General features: G+C 41.2%; 1 protein-coding gene across 2 annotated transcripts in view; it reads left to right on the top strand.

The window, feature by feature from the left end:
* Positions 1 to 12,164, top strand: part of ELP2 (elongator acetyltransferase complex subunit 2) — a 143,971-nt gene extending 131,807 nt beyond the window's left edge. For both annotated transcript variants that reach the window (XM_075314886.1, XM_075314885.1), the window contains exons 20-22: positions 6,238 to 6,380; positions 6,838 to 6,942; positions 11,405 to 12,164. In XM_075314886.1, coding sequence (XP_075171001.1) covers positions 6,238 to 6,380; positions 6,838 to 6,942; positions 11,405 to 11,567 — 411 coding nt within the window. In that variant the 3' untranslated portion in view covers positions 11,568 to 12,164. The remainder of the gene's footprint in view (positions 1 to 6,237; positions 6,381 to 6,837; positions 6,943 to 11,404) is intronic.
* The last annotated feature ends 6,188 nt before the right edge of the window (positions 12,165 to 18,352 follow it).

The raw sequence follows: 18,352 nt of genomic DNA, 5'->3' as shown, positions 1-18,352 counted from the left end.
TCCCGTAGGTAAAGGGCTCCAACGCGGAAATCACCAGCCAGATCGCTGGCGAAGGAAGACCTCTGGTCGTGGACCATTTTTGGCCTTCCGATCCAAGTCTCAGTCAAGGGTGCTTAGAGTATGCACCTGCTCCGGACTAGATGTCGACGCCCTAGTCCGGTCGTGTAGCCTGTTCAGGCTCTCGTGCATCTGCCCGCGGCTTCCTATGATCTCAAGGGTTCTCAAGATGGACCAAGGCAAGCGATAGATCGGGAGTGACCCAGGCGAGCATAGTTTCACATATTTTACTCATCTCCTCGCAAATGCCCCGTGGCCCCTTCCAGACCGCAAAATTCTTCCGTGTCGGGGCCCCTCTATTCTACCAGGGCTCAGAAGTCCCAAGTTACATAGCCTCATCAGGGGATCCCGGATGCTGGCTCGTCAGGACGGTGGGCAAGATGATGGCAGATATTGAAGAGGGCCGGGAATCAAGTTTCCTTGAAGATTTTATTTCATCGTTCACTAGAAATGTGGGACCTGAATCCAGTGATGGGTTCGCTCAAGGTTCCCCTTTTTTCCCTGCTACCACCTGTTTTGATAGGTGGGCTCCTCATGGCCATCGGGTTGTTACAGACGGCATCAGGGCGGTCAGCCCTCTCGTCGTTTTTTCCCCATTTTCCGGCTCCGCCAACAGGACAAGGGGGGGCTCCAGCCAGAACCTTTCGTTTCTGTCCAAGACACCTCGCTGTTCCTTCCAGCAGAGGACTTTGGGTTTCGGTCTTTTGGCTCTAGGCTCCTCTCCCAGCCACAAAGGGGCATAGTTCGTTCCGGGGCTAGTGCGAGCCCTCAGTTTTTCGTGTCTGCAGGACACCATCTTTCGGTTACGCCGGTCGTCAATACATTCTTTCACCCTTGCCCAAGAAGCGTGTGCCGGCGCCAAGGGCCAGAATTTCACATGGAGCTTTTCCTCCATAGGTGTAGACTATCGCATGAAGGACGGACTTCCGCCGCGGTCTACCGGGCAAGGGGGCACCCTTGAAAGATTGGACTCCAGTCGTAGATCGACCAGGTCCCCTGGTCCGCCACCCGCTCTAGCTGGCATACCTTGACTATTTTCTACCAGGTTCACACCCGAGCTTGGCAGAGGCCAGTCTTGGCGTAGGGTTTGCGGGTGGCATTGGCACACCTGTTGCAACATTAGGCGCTTGTAGGTCTGGGTCAAGCCCACTCCGGTGATGGTTTTTTCTTCCCACCCAGGGACTGCTTTTGGACGTCCCATGGTCCTGTGTCCCCCAATGAAACGATAGAGAAAGAAGGATTTTTGTGTACTCACCGTAAAATCTCTTTCTCTGAGTCTTCATTGGGGGACACAGCACCCACCCTGCTTGTGTTTTTTGTTATATAGGACATGCCTGTTGCCCCAGTGCCTGTTTTCCCAGGTCACTGGTCACACGAATGATCGTCATAGTTTCTTACCTTGTTTTATTCAGGATTGTTTGGTTCTCCTCCTACTGCTTGTGCACTAAACTGATTGAGCCCGCCTCCGGCTCAGGGGTTATACTGCTGGGGAGGAGCTAACTTTTTCTGTTTACTTAGTGTCAGCCTCCTAGTGACAGCAGCATAACCCATGGTCCTGTGTCCCCCAATGAAGACTCAGAGAAAGAGATTTTACGGTGAGTACACAAAAATCCTTCTGTTAGGGGTCTCTAATGCAAGGAGTTTGTATGTTCTCCCCGTGTTTGCGTGGGTTTCCTCCGGGTACTCCGGTTTCCTCCCACACAAAAAAACGTACTCCTAGGGAACCTAGATTGTGAGCCCCAATGGGGACAGTGTTGCCAATATATGTAATGTATGTAAAAGCGCTGTGGACTTAACAGCGCTATATAAATGAATAAATATTATTATTATTAATAATAATGCTAAAGTGCTCTCCACTACACAACCCTTCGATTCTACCCTTTATTGGCGGGCTACAGAGCCCAACCAGAAGCCCCCCCCACCGCTGTCGTAATTGTAGAGCCAAGAGCACATCAGTCTTAGGTTACACTTTTGGGGCATTTATGGGAATGGTAATTTTCAGAATCAATTTCTTTATTGCAATCATGCAGCTCAAATACAGTTCAAATTGCTATGTATAGAGAGTCGATTGGGCTATTTAGCTTATTTCCTGTTAAAAAAATAAAGTTTCCTTAAAATCCGTAGCTCTCTTAAGGATTATGCAACTTCCATGCTCCATGACTATGTAATTGGAGTATGGACCTTGTCAGCGGAAGGGGCTGCACCTCAGAAGCTTCACCATGAGGTAATAGTCTGAGAGGTCTGATGTGTAACACCATGTGTCCTACGTTCTGACATCACACTATGAGTTAGAGATGTTGGCAACAGCGGAGCACCAGATAAACAGAAGATAAGCTGTTCTCTTAGTGCTGTACCAGTGACCCTCATAGTACAATATCAGAATTTAGGAGACTATCCATAGGAGCATGTTTTCACTCACAAGGAAACATGCTCCTGGGTTTGTAGGCCACTTTACTCATATGTTTTACCTGGAAGGAAGGTAAATTGCCTAATAAAGTCACAGGTTTCCATTCTAAACACAATAATTAAATAAAGTTTAGTTATGCTTCAAACTCTGGTTTACAACTCCTTTAAATTAAGATGATCACCGAGCCATATATGTAAACTTCAGATTAAAGTGCATGTTCAATCCCGTGCAATTTTGGGCCCCCACTGTGTTTCAAAACTTTGGCGGGTGAAGAAAAGTAAACACCTATTCCTCACAGCTTCCTAATATGCAGAGGCTAGCTAGTGACTCCTTCAGGTTTGGCTGTCGGGTCCATTGATTTAGACTGTGTTAACATATAATTATCAGTGTCAGCACAGTCTCTATGTCTGTCCCTATATCGCATTACCAGTATGCAGTAGCACATGGCTGCATAAATATAACAGGAATGTGTTGCCAGCCTTTAGCCGCTAACCATTGTTGTTTTAAACAGTCAGTAGAGTGGTAATTGTCTCCGTTGTACTCACCTCTATTTGCGAGAACAGAGAGTCACTCTGGAAGAACGAAGTTGTAGCTTAAAAAATTTAATGTTCATTTACTCAGCCCAATGTTATGCAATTCTGTGAATTATAGGGTAGAAATTATCAATAATCCCCTAAATAATTTCCTTGAGAGGTGTAGTTTCCAAAATAGGGTCACTTGTGGAGGTTTCTGCTATTTTGGGATGTCAGGGACTCTTTAAATGTGACATTGCATTCTCAATCTATTATAGCACTCCTTCCTTTCTGAGCCCTGCCATACACCCAAATACGGTAGTAGTTTTCCACCACATATGGGGTATTGCTGTACTCATGAGAAATTCTGCAACAAATTATATAGTGCATTTTTTCCTATTAGCCTTTTGAAAATAAAAAAATTTTTATAACATTTCATAGCTCAGCACTATATAATTCTGGGAAGCACCTGTGTGTTGAAAGTACTCACCACACATCTAGATAAATTCCTTGAAGGGTCTAATTTCTAAAATGGGATCACTTGTGAGGGGTTTCCACTTTTTAGGAACTCCAGGGGCTCTGTAAATGCGTCTGGCGTCCGCATCGGATTCAACGTTCCAAAAGTCGAATGGTGCTCCTTCCATTCTGTGCCATGCACCAAAACTGTAGTTTTCCATCACATATGAGGTATTGCACCATACAATTTGTTGTGCAATTTCTTCTGTCCTTCTGTTGTGAAAATAAAAAACAGCAGAAACCCCCCACAAGTGTCCCCATTTTGGAAACTAGACCCATCAAGAAATTCATCTCGGGTTGTGTTGAGAATGTTGAACCCATAGGTGCATCATATAATTTGTGAAATGGGATTGTGAAAATGAAAATTATGTTTTTCTGCTACATATTTTAACCCCAAATATGTAATTTTCACAATAGATAATAGGAGAAAACAGATCCCATAATTTATTACGCAATTTCTACTGAGCACAGTGTTACTTTTTTGAAAACTTTGCTGCTTAAGAAACTTATCTAGGCGTGTAGTGAGTATTTTGAACCCACAGGTGCCTCACAGAATATTATAACACTGGGACGTGGAAATATAACATTTTAATGGTAAAAATTATTATTTTTTAGCTGCAAATTTCTCAGTTCCACAAGGATTAAAAGGGGAAATTGGACCCCACAATTTATTGCATAATTTCTCCTGGACGTTGTGAATTTCTATATGTTATCCGAAACTACTATTTGACCACACGGCAGAGCTGAGAAGGAAGGAGCGCTATTTGGTTTTTAGAGCACAGATTTTGCTTGCCTTTGCTAGAATAGTTTACGGGTGACATTTGCAGAGCCCCTAAGGTGCCAGAACAGCAGAAGAATTCCATTGTAGAAAATGCACCTTTCTAAGAATTCATCTATGGCTCCAGTAACCATTTTGTAACATACAGACCATGGGTTTTTTTTCTGGAAAATTGCAAATATTCCAGCCTAGTGCTCAGAAGGAGGGTGGTATTTGGATTTGTATTCAGGAGTGCAGATTTCACTGGAAAAGCGACAGCTCCCCCCAGAGTAGAGTATTTGTTCTACTCGTAAAGTGGGAACCCCCTATATTGACAGTGACAGATGGACCTGAGTGGGGGCTAGTTTTGTATGGGATACGTTATGGTTTTTATTGTTAACATTTTTGGGATACATGAAAATCTTTGATCTTTCCATTATAAGGTTGGGATCAAATTGTTATGGCATACGCTGAGAACGTACATTGGGGTTTCCATATAAATTCCAAAAAAAGGCGATTCGGACGAAACCCCGACATAACAGAGACCAGGCAGAGTCCCAAGTGGCTCCATCTGCTTCAATATAGTTTGTGGTTCCATCTAGAGTTTTGTCAGAATCAAAATTTTAGGGATTTACACGGAAACCCTGATGTAAGTGTTCAGCCGAGAGCCCAGGATTAATGTGAACTGAGCCTTATTCCTATTTTTAGGAGGTAGAATGAATAAATAGACAGCAGTACAGCGCGGTTCACTGTACGATTACATTGATTGTTTTTTTTCAGATTTTTTTAGACTCAGAATGAACCAGCAATTTAGTTATTGTTTTGAAATGTAATTATTTTTTGTGTGGGTCACCATGCGGTAAAAGTGATAAGACCGAATTAGTCTTTGGGTCATTCCAATTACAGTGATACCAGATTTATTTATTTTTTATACTTTGCTAGTTTAACACACTAAAAACAATTTAAAAAAAAAAAACAACCTTTTCTTAGAGCTGTAACTTTTTTTTTCCCCAAATGGGATCCATATTAGGGCTTCTTTTTTGCAGAACGGTTTGCCATCTTCCTTTTGTACCATTTTTTTTTTTTATGCATTTGACTGATCGCTTTGATTCATTTTTTTGGTCTGTCAGTATGATGAAAAAGCATCGCTATTGACTTGCTTTTAATTATGTTTTTATACGCTGTTTGCCATAGTGAATATGTAACATGACTTTTTTTTGTTTTAACACAAATGCTGCGTTTTTAGTGGCGAAACATATTTTCACGATTTGTGTTTGCTTTTTTGAGTGTTTGTTTCTTATAACCTTTTTTCATAATTGATTTTACTATTTTTTACTTAGTCTTAGTGGGGCACATGAATATTTTTTAATCATTGGTCTATCGCAATACTCATTTACGGAGATCTGTCAGTGACTCACTTGACTGTGTCTATTAGACCCTGCTTATAGCAGGATCTAAGAGGCGACCTCAGGGTACCATGGCAAACACCATCACCCTCTTTTTCGATCGTGGGGGGCTAATGCTGTGATACGCCCTGAACAGTTCCAAAATCCGTCAGGTCCTTTGCCCGCGGTTGTCAGCTGTCATATACAGCTGTCACCTGTGGGATTTTCGGTCACAAGGGTGCGCTATTTACTTATTCTCGACTGGTGTTTTCAAACTGCGATGAAGAAATAATGCATCTTAACGGCTGCCTTTTAATGCGTATTGGCCGTTACTAAGGGTTTAAATAAAAAGGGACCTGTAGAAGTGACTTTTGTCTCCTTACAAACACATTTGAATGAAACATGTGCACTACCGCTCTATTCATTGTCTATGGGACTGACTGGGGTTGCCAAGTACAATGCTAAGCTATCTTCAATACTCCCATGGACTTTGAATGGAGCACGAGTGTGCATGTGTCATCCACACTTGTTTACATATGTGTGGATGTGTAGAGTGTGGTGTTTTTACATTGTTAATTGTTTTTCCTTTCATTCATTATTTAGGTGATTGTATGGGGTAACTGTCAGGTGACCAATCACATGGATGAGAAAAGCTGCTCATCTGTCAAGCCTTACTCTACCCCTCTGGATACAGAAGACTCCGTCACTGCTGTCAGTGTGAATCAAATGAATGCTTCTCAAGGAAGGTAATCATGTAAATAGATTGTGAGCTTCAGCTAAAATGTGGTTTTCTCTGCCGTCATGTATTATTGATATGAGATCCTGCAAACCTTTTCTATGTATAAAGCATATGGATATTAATGCATACAGATAGCAGAAGGTGTATTAACAAGTAGAGCCTCTCGCTCTATCAGATTTGGGCTATTTAGCTAAATGGCTCCCATATATTTACTATGTTCTTTCGTCAACTACTGCTAAATATTAGAGTAATGTTTGATTGACTGTGCCTTTCCTTGGCAAAATCTTCTGTCTACTCGGGCACTCGACTGAATGCTGCAGAGGCTTCCATATCTGTGATGAGAGCAGCACATATGCTTTCTAGCTCCTATACATTGTCTTTTCTGTGTGCTTTGGGGAGTATTTAGATGAAATGTTTAAGATGACTTTGAGAATCTTTAAGTGCCATCATTTATTCTTATCTAGGTACATCATTGCTGTTGGATTAGACTGTGGCAAGATTAATTTGTACAAATGGCAAAGCGAGGTTACACCTAATGACTGGATGAAGGCTTATGAGATAGAGCAAAGGTGAGTGGGGTGTTTTCTGCACTTATGGTTTTGCCTTCATTTAGCAGTTTTATACAGCACCCTCCAAAGAGAAGCCGTTATTGTCTACATTCTTGTATCAGTAAATATACTGCTCAAAAAAACAAAGGGAACACTTAAACAAGGAATTTGTATTTAAGTGTCCCCTTTATTTTTTGAGCAATATATTTGGCTTCCCATGAAATAAACTATCATCCCTTTTTATTGATTATCCCTTGAGTCACACCATTTTCCCTGTTCCTCCCTCAGCATGATGCTGCCACTATGTTCACTGTGAGGATGGTGTTTTTGGGGTTATTAGCTGTGTTGGTTTGGCGCTAGCCATACCATTTACCAAGGTGTCCAAAAAAGTAAAATTTTGGTCTCATCTGACCACAGCACCTTCCTCCATACTTTGGGGAGTCTTCTGCATGTCTTTTGGCAGACTCAAAACAAGCTTGCCTTTTTTTGGCTGTACATAATGGCTTTTTCTGGCCAATCTTCTTCAAAGGCCAGCTGAATGGCGTGTACGGCTTATTGTGGTCGTATTGGCAGATACTCAAGTCTTCTTGGGAACTTTGCAGCTTCTTCAGGGTTACCTTTTGGTCTCTGTGCTGCTTCTCAGATTAATTTCCCTCCTTGCCCAGGCTGAGAGTTTTGGTGGGCACCCCTCTCTTAGCAGGTTTGTTGTGGTACCATGTTTTTTGATGATAATGGATTGGATGGTGCTTGAAGAATCATCTGAGATTGGGATATTTTTTAGAACTGTGGGTACTAGTTTAATTAAAAGAAAAAAAAAGTTTTAAAAAATTAAAAAAATAAAAGTTCAAATCATCACCCATTTGCCCCATTGAAAATTAAACTGTTAAAAAGAATAAAAAAATATACACATATTTGGTATTGCCGGGTTCAGAAATGCCCTATCTATCTAAATATAAAAGCAATTCATTTGATCGGTAAACGGTGTAGTGGTAAAAAAATTTCAAACGCCAAAATGACGTTTTGCGCAAAATGCATTAACACGCAAGCAAAACATAGCATCTGCACAAAAACGGTACCATTAAAGGGAACCTGTCACCAGATTTGGCGACAATAAGCTGCTGCGGCCACCACCACTGGGCTCTTACATACAGCGTTCTAGAATACTGTATATAAGAAATTTAAGATCCATCGGCCTGTAGCCAACCTCCCTGGATGTGGCCGCGGGAGGAAAATTGATGACAAATGAAAGAGACGGATAACACGAATGGTAACAAAAGAGAACAGGAAAACTTCTAAAGAGATTAAAGGTGAACTACAAGCTCAAAGAACATCAGTGTCAGATCGCACCATCCGTCGTTGTTTGAGCCAAAGTTGAATTCATGGGAGATGACCAAGGAGGACACCATTGTTGGGGAAAAAAAAAGCCAGTCTGTAATTTTCTAAACTACATGTTGACAAGCGACAAAGCTTCTGGGAGAATGTCCTGTAGACATATGAGACAAAAATTTAACTTTTTGGCAGGGCACATCAGCTTTATGTTCACAGACAAAAAAATGAAACATATCATGAAAAGATCACTGTCCCTACTGTAAAACATGGAGGAGGCTCTGTTATGTTCTGGGGCTGCTTTGCTGCATCTGGCACAAGGTGTCTTGAATCTGTGCATGGTACAATGAAATCTCAAGACTATCAAGGAATTCTAGAAAGAAATGTGCTGCTCAGTGTCAGAAAGCTTGGTCTCAGTCGCAGGTCATGGGTTTTGCAACAGGATTATGACCCAAAACACATGGCTAAGAACACCCAAGAATGGCTAAGAGGAAAACATTGGACTATTCTGAAGTGGCCTTTTATGAGCCCTGACCTAAATTGGCTTTGAGACTATTCCAAGATTATTGGCTTTGTGAACCGATATAGAAATATATCAAATATAATCTCACATGCAAACACACACTTGTGTTTTACGGGACGAGTTGTACTTTTGAATGACACCAGTCATTCTGCCCCATATTGTAGTTTAAAACAGGAGAGAAATTCCACGTGTGGTGAAATTGCAAAAAAAGTATAATTACACGATTGTTTAGATTTTTTTTTTTATTTACCATGTTCACTATATGGTGAAACTATCCTGACATGATATCTCAGGTCATTATGAGTTCGTAGATACCAAACATGTATAGTTTTACTTTTATCTAAGTAGTGAAAACAAATTCCGAATTTTATCCCCAAAAAATTGTGCTTTTGTTGCCATTTTCTTAGACTTCTAGCGTTTTCATTTTTCATGATCTGGGACTGTCTGATGGCTTATTTTTTGCGTCTTGGGATGACGTTTTTAATTATACAATTTTTGTGTAGATGGGATGTTTTGATCGCCTGCTATTGCATTTAAATGCAATATTGCGGAGACCAAAAAAATGCAATTTTGGCATTTTGGATTTTTTTTTCCCCTGCTACACCCTTTACCGATCTGATTAATTGATTTTATATTTCGATTAGGCATTTTTAATAAAGATGTTATTATTATTTTTTTTTTATTATTATTATTTTTCAAAGCGGCAATACCATATATGTGGTAGGGGTTGTGGGTTTTTTTTTTTATTTATTTTACTGTGTACAAAAGAGGGGTGATTTGAACTTTGTTTTTTTTCATATTTTAAAAAAAAAATGAAACTTTTTTTATTGATTTTTTTTATTTTTTAAATTGATTTCACCAGTCCCCTTAGGGTACTTGAAGCCTGCTGCACTATGCAATCGCTTCTGCTGTTCTCCAGTGAAGGCTGGCATTGTCCCAGCATTCACAGAATGTGTTGATAGCAACAGTGTCAACCCCCCCCCCCAGGGTTATGAAAACCTAATGGCGCCCCGCGATCGCATCACAAAGCCGCAGATCATGGGGAATGGCACAATGCCCCTCAGAATGCATACGATCGCTCTATCAGAGTTTGATAGCGCGGTCTAACTAGTTAACCGCCTCGTGCATTTTAGGATCATCCTGACATTCACCCGTAAGCCAAACATTACTAACTTTTTGTGAGTATTGTGTGTGTGTATGTATGTCTTGTGTGTTTGTGTGTGTATGTGTATATATATATATAATATACATACACACACACACAGACACTGTATTTTTCAGATTATGAGATGCACTTTTCCTCCCAGAAATTTGAGAGGAAAATGAGGGGCGCCTCTTAAAATCAGAATATAGCTTGCCGGGAAGTGGAAAATTGGCGCGTGTGGCCGGCTGCTCGTCTGTGCGGGCGGGCGGCCGGCTGGCTGCCTCTCTGTGCGGGTGGCTGACTGGCTGCCTGCCTGTCTGTGTAGGCGGATAGCTGTCTGTCTGTGCGGACTACGGTGGCTGTGTGGAGTGTGGCGGCTGCCCCTGTTGCTCTGGATTAAAATGATGGTGCGCGGAGTCGTAGCGTGCGCAGATGGAGCTCTCGGCTCAAGATCTTGTCATTGAGCTGAGAGCTCAGTCTGCGCATGCGGTGCTTTGGGCACTGTTCCTTTGAAGCTTGTACCGTCAACAGAGTATCTGGGACACCCGCCACATCGGCCTGCTCCACACAGCCAGCAGAGCTTCCACTGCCACCACCGCTGCCAGCACAGCCCGACCAGCACCGCCCCTGCTTCCTGTGACTCCGCTCCACCACCGCCAAGTAAGGTAAGACAAAACCGAAGTATAAGACAGATTCCATTTTATTTATTTTGTTTTACTTTTTTATCTCTAAATTTGGGGGGAGTCTTAAAAAACGGAAAATATTATAGCGAGAGAGATAGATGTATAGATATATATATATATATATGCGGTGTATATACAGTATATATATATATATATATATATATATATATATATATATATATATATATATATATATATATATATATATATATGTATGTAATAAAACACACCTACCCACTCCTTAGAGACCTGATTTCTATGTTTTTACATGCTGCCCTGAGTTATTTCCAACCTTTCAATACAATGACAGGTTTTGTAACTTTTTAGCAGACCTAATAGTCTGGGTTTTTTTAGTTTGTAAAATCGCAACATTGGTTCATGAAAGGACAGGGATGGCCATACAATTTATTCCTCTGGTGCACATATCAGTTCATCTGGTCCATGTCTAGGAAACTGACAAATCTTTTTATTGCAACGTAAGATCGTCTCCCCCCAAAATCATTAAATGGTAATTGAGAAGTGTGACCCGACACTAATGTGTTGAAAGTTAAAATTGATGAAGAGTTTGCAGTTTAAATTATTGACAAGCGAAGGGATAAAATGTCATTAGTGTTGTTAATAACCTTGGCAATTCTGGCATATTTAATACCTGCAGGTTGTGACAAGTCAATTTCTCCCGGTTGGCAGTAGTGAGATAAAGTAGACTAATTAGATGTAAGATGGTATTTGAATCTTGCTGCCCAGCTGAGTTTGACATTTTCCCGTTGTCACACAGATCCTTTCCTCATTCCGTTCTATCTCTTTCAGCCTTTGTCACACTCTGACTGTCAAGCAGCTCTGCTGGAGAAGCAAGCCAGGTCGTGCTGGACATGATGATCCGGACAATGGAGAGTGGTTGCAGCTGGCGAGCTGTGGAGCAGATCATGGTGTTAAGATATTCAATGTTAACAAGAGTATATTCTCATTATAAAAGCTACTTGGAGAAACGGACATAATTTATAAATGAACTAGCACGGCCGCTGCTGATAGATCATGGCTTCAAAGAAGCTAAGCTTCATTCTAGTTACAATTCCAGGACTAGAGGATTCTTTATTAAGAGTAGCAATCAATAATCTATGGGACAGCTGACATTTGCATGCTGTCACTCCAACGTTTGCTTCATATATAACATTCCACGCATAGGGTGAATCCAGGAATCATGATCTTATCTGTCTTGGAATTGGCTGAAAAGTTCAGTTTGTGTCCCATTTGTCATCACAGGAATGGAAACATACACATCTCATCGTTAGCGCCTTGTTCACTGTCTGGACTAAAAAATGTCTGGGAGAGTTTGCTTGTCTGATGAGTTAGTTTTAATCTTGTCAACAGGGAATCTGCCGACAGCAGGGAGAATATCCTGGAAAACAAGTGGATAGAAGAATATCATTTTCACAGCAATTTACAAGGAAATGTTATATATTTTTAACTTTTACTTCTTTAATGGACTTGAGAGAATAAAAATACACTTATTTTGGAGTTTACATTGTCTTATTGTTTGAATATCAGCTAAGAGTTTAAATTGAGTTGTCTGGAATTAAAAAAAATAAATAAATTAGGAAATAATGTCATTTTTCTCATAGCTCCAACATATTCCATAGCACTTTGCATTACAGTGCTCAGAAAAATGTTACTGCTCCACTGGCATCTCCACTCTGGTAGTCTGTGCCGGTTCTGCAGTGATGGTGAGCCGTACAACAGTATTGCTGCAGCCAATCACTGGCCCGAAATGTGGCATCAACATTAATCGCCAGCAAAGTCACATGCGTGATGTATGAGATATTCTCACTAAAGGACAGCAGGGACCAAAGAAGCAGAAGCAGCAGCACTAAAACAGCATGGAATTTTTTTTTATTATTTCTTTATTTTAGAATATTGCCTACTCTTACGTAAATTGTGTAAAACCCCTGAATATCCCTATAACTCATTAATTACCGCCAATATGCTTTTTTACAAGTCCTCAAGGGCCTTATTTCTCAACGTCACTTTTACATGGTGCTGAGGACTAAATGAAAAGTGCCTCTGAAAGTGTAAAAATGCAGTGAGTCACTGCTATATACTATAGATGACACTATGCTTCACCTGGTGCAGTCATGGCCTTTTAACCCCACAGGTGCCATTGTTAGTCGCAACAGCAGCATCTAGATAGTTAACAGAGGTTGGGGCTCGTAATGGCCTTTGGGGTCGGTGGCCTGTAAGGCTCTGCCATAAGTAAGTTAGAACTAACAATTCTCATGTACAGAAGTATTGCAGTGTTTGAGACCATTGATCAAAGTGTAAAATATTTAAGATATACAATGTTTCAAAGTTAAAAAGTCAGTAAAATTCATAAAAAGTACAGCTATTTCTGCAGAAAAAAATAAATTATAGCTCAAATTGTTTTTATCTAAAAAATAATTTTTAATGTAGCAAAATATAAAAGCCATATATATCTGGTGTAGTTTACAAAATGGTGTAGTTTACAAAATGGGGTCGCTTGGGAGGGCTTTCTACTGTTTTACAAATGTAGCTTGGCATCCGCAATGTGTTACAGGGAACCTGTTGCCTTGGAGAATTCTATTTACCTGCAGATACAGGATTACTCTACAAGTAAACAGTGTTTTAATGCTGCCCAGTCGCCGTACTGAAAGTACGGCTACTGGGAGAATATAAACTTATTTCCTCCTGGGAGCTGCCAGCTTTTAGAGGAGTTGCAGGGAGCGATTACAGTCATCGCTCACAACACTGCTTACTATTCTGTCATGATGTCCATACCAGCCAGCGAGTCTCCTAACCTGAGTGAGCTCAAGAGAATCGTATATGGCTATGAAGCTGAATTCGAGTCAAGAGACCCACGACTGGCCCATTCTTGGACCATGTTTGACAGAAAGGACAGATTTTGTTCGCACAAAAACACTATTATTATTGTTTTAAAATGCTTGTCAAAATCGGCACATTTTTAAAACCTTTCTAAACATTTTTTTCCCTTTCGCCCATGACAGCACCACCTGAGAGATAGGTTGTGCTGTCATGGGCTTCTGAAAATCCCATTATCGGTAAGTGATTAAGATTTTCAGTTTTTGGGACATTAATTTTTAATATTTGACACTTTCTACCCCGGGGTACCCAACCTGTAGACCAATGCGGCCTGCCCTGCTCAAAGTTGAGGCCTAGCGCAGTGCTACTCAGTGGCAAAATCTCTGTGACAGGAGCCTACATTAGCCAATGAGCGCTCTCCTTGGTAGTAACAAAAAGCACTGATTGGTTACTGACTGGCTCTTATCACACAGTTAGCACCCTGATATGTGAGACAGGAGCTCCTGCAGGCGCTGAGCTATTGCTGTCGAGGAGGAGGAGGAGGGACGAACCTCCTGTACTCGAATCATATCCTCTTCCTCATCATTTTGGGCCAGTAAAAAAAAAAACCACAGCCCTGTCTCTGAATGGATGCCTGGGCTGGGCAATCCCAATCTGCAAGAGAAAGCAGGTAAATTTTACATCGCAACCAAGGCCCATGTGCACTGGTGACCACAGCTGTTAACTGACCGTCAGTTGACTATATGCAATACAATTGGCTTTTAATTAGTGGCCTGTTTGACACTTTAATGGCCTGTTTCCTCCTCAACCTGGTGATTTATTTTTTTTTTTTTCTGTATTGTCATTTTTTTTTCTTTTTTTCTTTCAAGAGCCATAATATTTTTATTCTGTTGACAAAGCGGGCCTGTTTTATTTTATAGGATGAGTTAGGCTTTTCAATGACACCATTCATTTTATCATGGAAAATAGAAGAAAAAATTCTAAGTGCAACAAAATTGTGAGGAAGCATAATTCCCAATTATTTTTGGGTTTAGTAGTTATTGTGTTTTATATGGTAAAAATGACCTCACAGTATGATTCTCCAGGTCAGTACAGCGATAGCAAACTATTTTTTTAACTGGTGAAAAAAATTCTGAATAATTTTTTTATTTTTATATACAAATTTAACAGCAGGATTTAAGAGGTTAGAGGCAAATGATGGCTGAATAACAAAGCCATCATCTGCTGGCAAAGAAGAGAACACTACTTATGATGTACCAGTACTGATGTTTGTGTTTGTGCTGTATGTGCCTGATATGTGAGTGATATGTATCTGCTGCATGTGACCGGTGTGTGCTAATAGTAGCACTCACCATTCATGTATCAGACACTTGCAGCAGACACACAACGATCAATTATCTGACACACAACGATCAATTATCTGACACACAACGATCAATTATCTGACACACAAAGCACACAAACACTGTTCACATATCAGACCCATACAGCAAACACACAGCACACACACACACCACACTCATATCAGACACATGCAATACACATACCACTCATATATCAAGCACATATGTCTATGTGAGTTGTGTGTGTGCTGCATGTTTCTGATATGTGAGTGATATGTGTGAAACTAAATAGAAGAGAAACTGAAGAGCAGCAGTTGGGGAATAACTAGCAATTCGAAAAGTGAGTATACATACAATTTCCATTATTTTGCTCACTGCTTGAGTACCAATGCCATGTTAGAACAACACAAAGAGGCTTAAGTTATATAGCAGCCCCTTAACCCTCTCCCTGTAGATAAATGTCAGCTATTGCTGGTCTTTGCACAGCACCAACCTTTCTCCACGGTCGGCGATCAGGCTGGGATCGGGTTGCCTGCATCCCACAGGTATTGCAATTCTCATGCAGAACACTAGAGCTAACCAGATGCATCATTAGACCTAATTGGATGAGAACCCGATGATGTTAACCCTATACTATCTTCTAATTGCCACGATCAGTAGCAATTGAGGCACATAGAAGTTTGTGAAAGTGAGTGCGCTCCTTCTCTCACCATTCCCTGCTCATTTCTGGAAATCACCCATGGAGTCAAAATAGTCACTACACCTGTAGATGAATTCCCAGAAAGGTATCATTTTACTTGAGGGGGAATCATTTTCATCTGGCGCTTAGCTGCTTTGAAAGTGCTGTCTGCAAATTATTCTCGGGGTGGGGAACACGACCTGGTTTGGCGGTGTTTCTGGAGCAGACCCCTGGTGACACCCAGAAAGAGGACCATGGCCTGGTTTGGCGTCAGTATCTTCTGGGGAAGAGCAGAGAAAGCACGTGGGAGATCGCAGGTATCCTGGACATGCGGCACATCGCAGTGCTGTCTGCAGGCGCCTCTGTGACCTGGACTGGAAGGCAGTACTTCCGGGTTCCCGTTGACGTCACAGAGCGACAAACAGCACAATTCAAACCCTCTGGGAAACTCATGGCGGTAGCAGAAGAAATATCAGTCTTAGCCAAAGAAAATATCCTGTCACTATCAGCAATTTTCTAAAAGGGAAAGAAAAAAGAACAGAGTTCCTCAGTCATCATCAGTTAGGTCAGGATGATTGGTTCCTTCTAGCATCCCAATCTAATGAACTTGCACCTGACAACATGCCGTTTGAGCAGCAACTCTTAAAGGCCAAAGGGTTTTCAGAAAAATTAGTAACCACCTTGATGAGAGTAGGAAAAAAGTCACTACTAATATCTATGGTAGAGTGTGGAGAAAATGTTTAGAATTTTCAGTTATTAATCCTTTTTACAGAAGGTTTGGGAGATGGGGTTACACACTTAAGTCCACATCTCAGTGCTGTGGGTTCTGTTTGATCCTAAAATGGCAGAACACTCACGGGTAGTGAGGGTTGTTGAGGTTTGTTAAAGCAGTGCGTCAGTATAGATCAGTCCCCTAACCTCTTACCTTGCACCCCCCCCGGGCATTTGAACCTAGTATTAAAGGCATTGACTAGGGCCCCATGTGAACTCCTGAGTGCACAGATAGAACATTAACCCTCAAGGCCGCACTATTGGTAGTTCTCAAATCTGCAAGGAGAATAGGAGAGTTACAAGCCCTCTCAATAAATAAACCCTTTATACTCCCAGATAGGTTGATTCTTATACCTGACCAAACTTTTTTGTCAAAGATAGTCTCTATGTTCCACAGGTCTCAGGAGAGAGTACTTCTTTCCTTCTGTGAGAACTCCAAGAATGATAAAGAGAAGGAATTTCATACACTGGATATTAGGAAGTGCCTTTTGAAATACCTACAGGCCACTAACAATGTTAGGAAATCTACCTCCTTTTTAGTTCTCTTTCAGGGTCCCGGTAGAGGCCAGGTGGCATCAAGGGGTCTCTGGCCAGATGGGTCAAATCGGGGATCTCTCTGGCATAATACAAGTCAGAGGATCAGGATCCTCCTTTGGGCACACTCCACCATGGCCATTTCCACCTCTTGGGCAGAGAGGGCTGACACTTCTCTGGAACAAATCTGTAGAGCTGCCGCATGGTCTTCACCTTCTAGATAGCAAGATACCACTAAACGTGGAATAGAGATTCCTAACACCCCAATAATTGGGATATCAGAATAGCAGGTGTATAATACAGAAAAAAAGTCTTAAAATATGAATTTTAATAAATTCATTTAAAAAATGACCTAGGTCCATTTTCTAAAAAACACACAAACTGAACATAAAGCATTACAAATGGACCACCAAGCTTAAATGGGTCCAAGTGTACAGTATGCTGTGGCACAATAAAAGGGGATTGACCCCATATGTATGTACTAGACCCGATAAACAGTTGTCCTATTATAGGACCAACAGTTGTTCTTTTCTCAGAGTAAAACTCAATTTATATCAGATTAACAATAAAGAGACATGAAGTTTCATAAACCTACGGGAACTGCCCATCAGGTGAATGTATAACTAGACACAGGGCCAGTACATATTAATAACACTGAGGAGAGCAGCCTTCACAAAAATGATACTTATCAATCACTCACTCCATTATATAGTAAAGGAACGCTCTCACCCATGTGTATAGCTGTGATCCCAGCAGGATTTCCCACATTCATAGAATCACACTCAGGGACGAAACAAAAGATGGTATAAACGCACCCGATGTGTTTCTTCTGGGCAGATTCATCCCAGATGGTCCCCGCTTGCTGGGCAGTTCCAACAGTCCTCAGTTCATCCGTGGTGTGCCATACCTGAAGCATATATAGAGGCTCCACCTTTATTAAAAGCTGTAGGTTTCCTGTCCTTTGGGATGGGTGGATCCTCTCTCCTGGTGCTCCCATAAGTTTGGAAAATCTAGTTACTGGTAAGTAATCCCGATTTTGCGGCCATTTTTATCTATTCCTTCTTGTTAAAAAATGTAAAATTTGTGACCAAAATAAAATTTTAGTGGTAAAATGTAATTGTTTTCTTTACCGCCGAATGGTATAAAATTCTGGGAAGCACCTAGGGGTTCAAAGTGCTAACTATAAATCAAGCTAAACTCCTTGAGGGGCGTAGTTTCCAAAATGGGTACACTTGTAGGAGGTTTCCACTGTTCAGGCATATCAGGCGCTCTGCAAATGTGACATGGCGCCCGCTATCCATTCCAGCCAATTTTGTGTTCCAAGTCCTGCCGTGCACCCAAGCAGTAGTTTTCCATCACGTATGAGGTATCTGCGTACTGAGGAGTAATTGCCCACCAACTTTTATGGTCCATAATCTTGTGAAAATCAAAAATATGGGTCTAAAACAACATTTGTGTGTCAAAAATATCTTCTCATTTCCAATGGCTCAACATTATAAAATTCTGTGAAGCACCTGGGAGTTCAAGGTGCTCACCACACCTCTAGATAAATTCCTTGAGTAGTGTAGTTACCAAAATGGATTCACTTGTGGGGAA

This window comes from Anomaloglossus baeobatrachus, chromosome 6 (genome assembly GCF_048569485.1).
Source record: "Anomaloglossus baeobatrachus isolate aAnoBae1 chromosome 6, aAnoBae1.hap1, whole genome shotgun sequence".
Taxonomy (NCBI): Eukaryota; Metazoa; Chordata; class Amphibia; order Anura; family Aromobatidae; genus Anomaloglossus; species Anomaloglossus baeobatrachus.
Note: the sequence above shows the minus strand (reverse complement) of the source record. Positions and strands in the feature narration are given on the sequence as shown.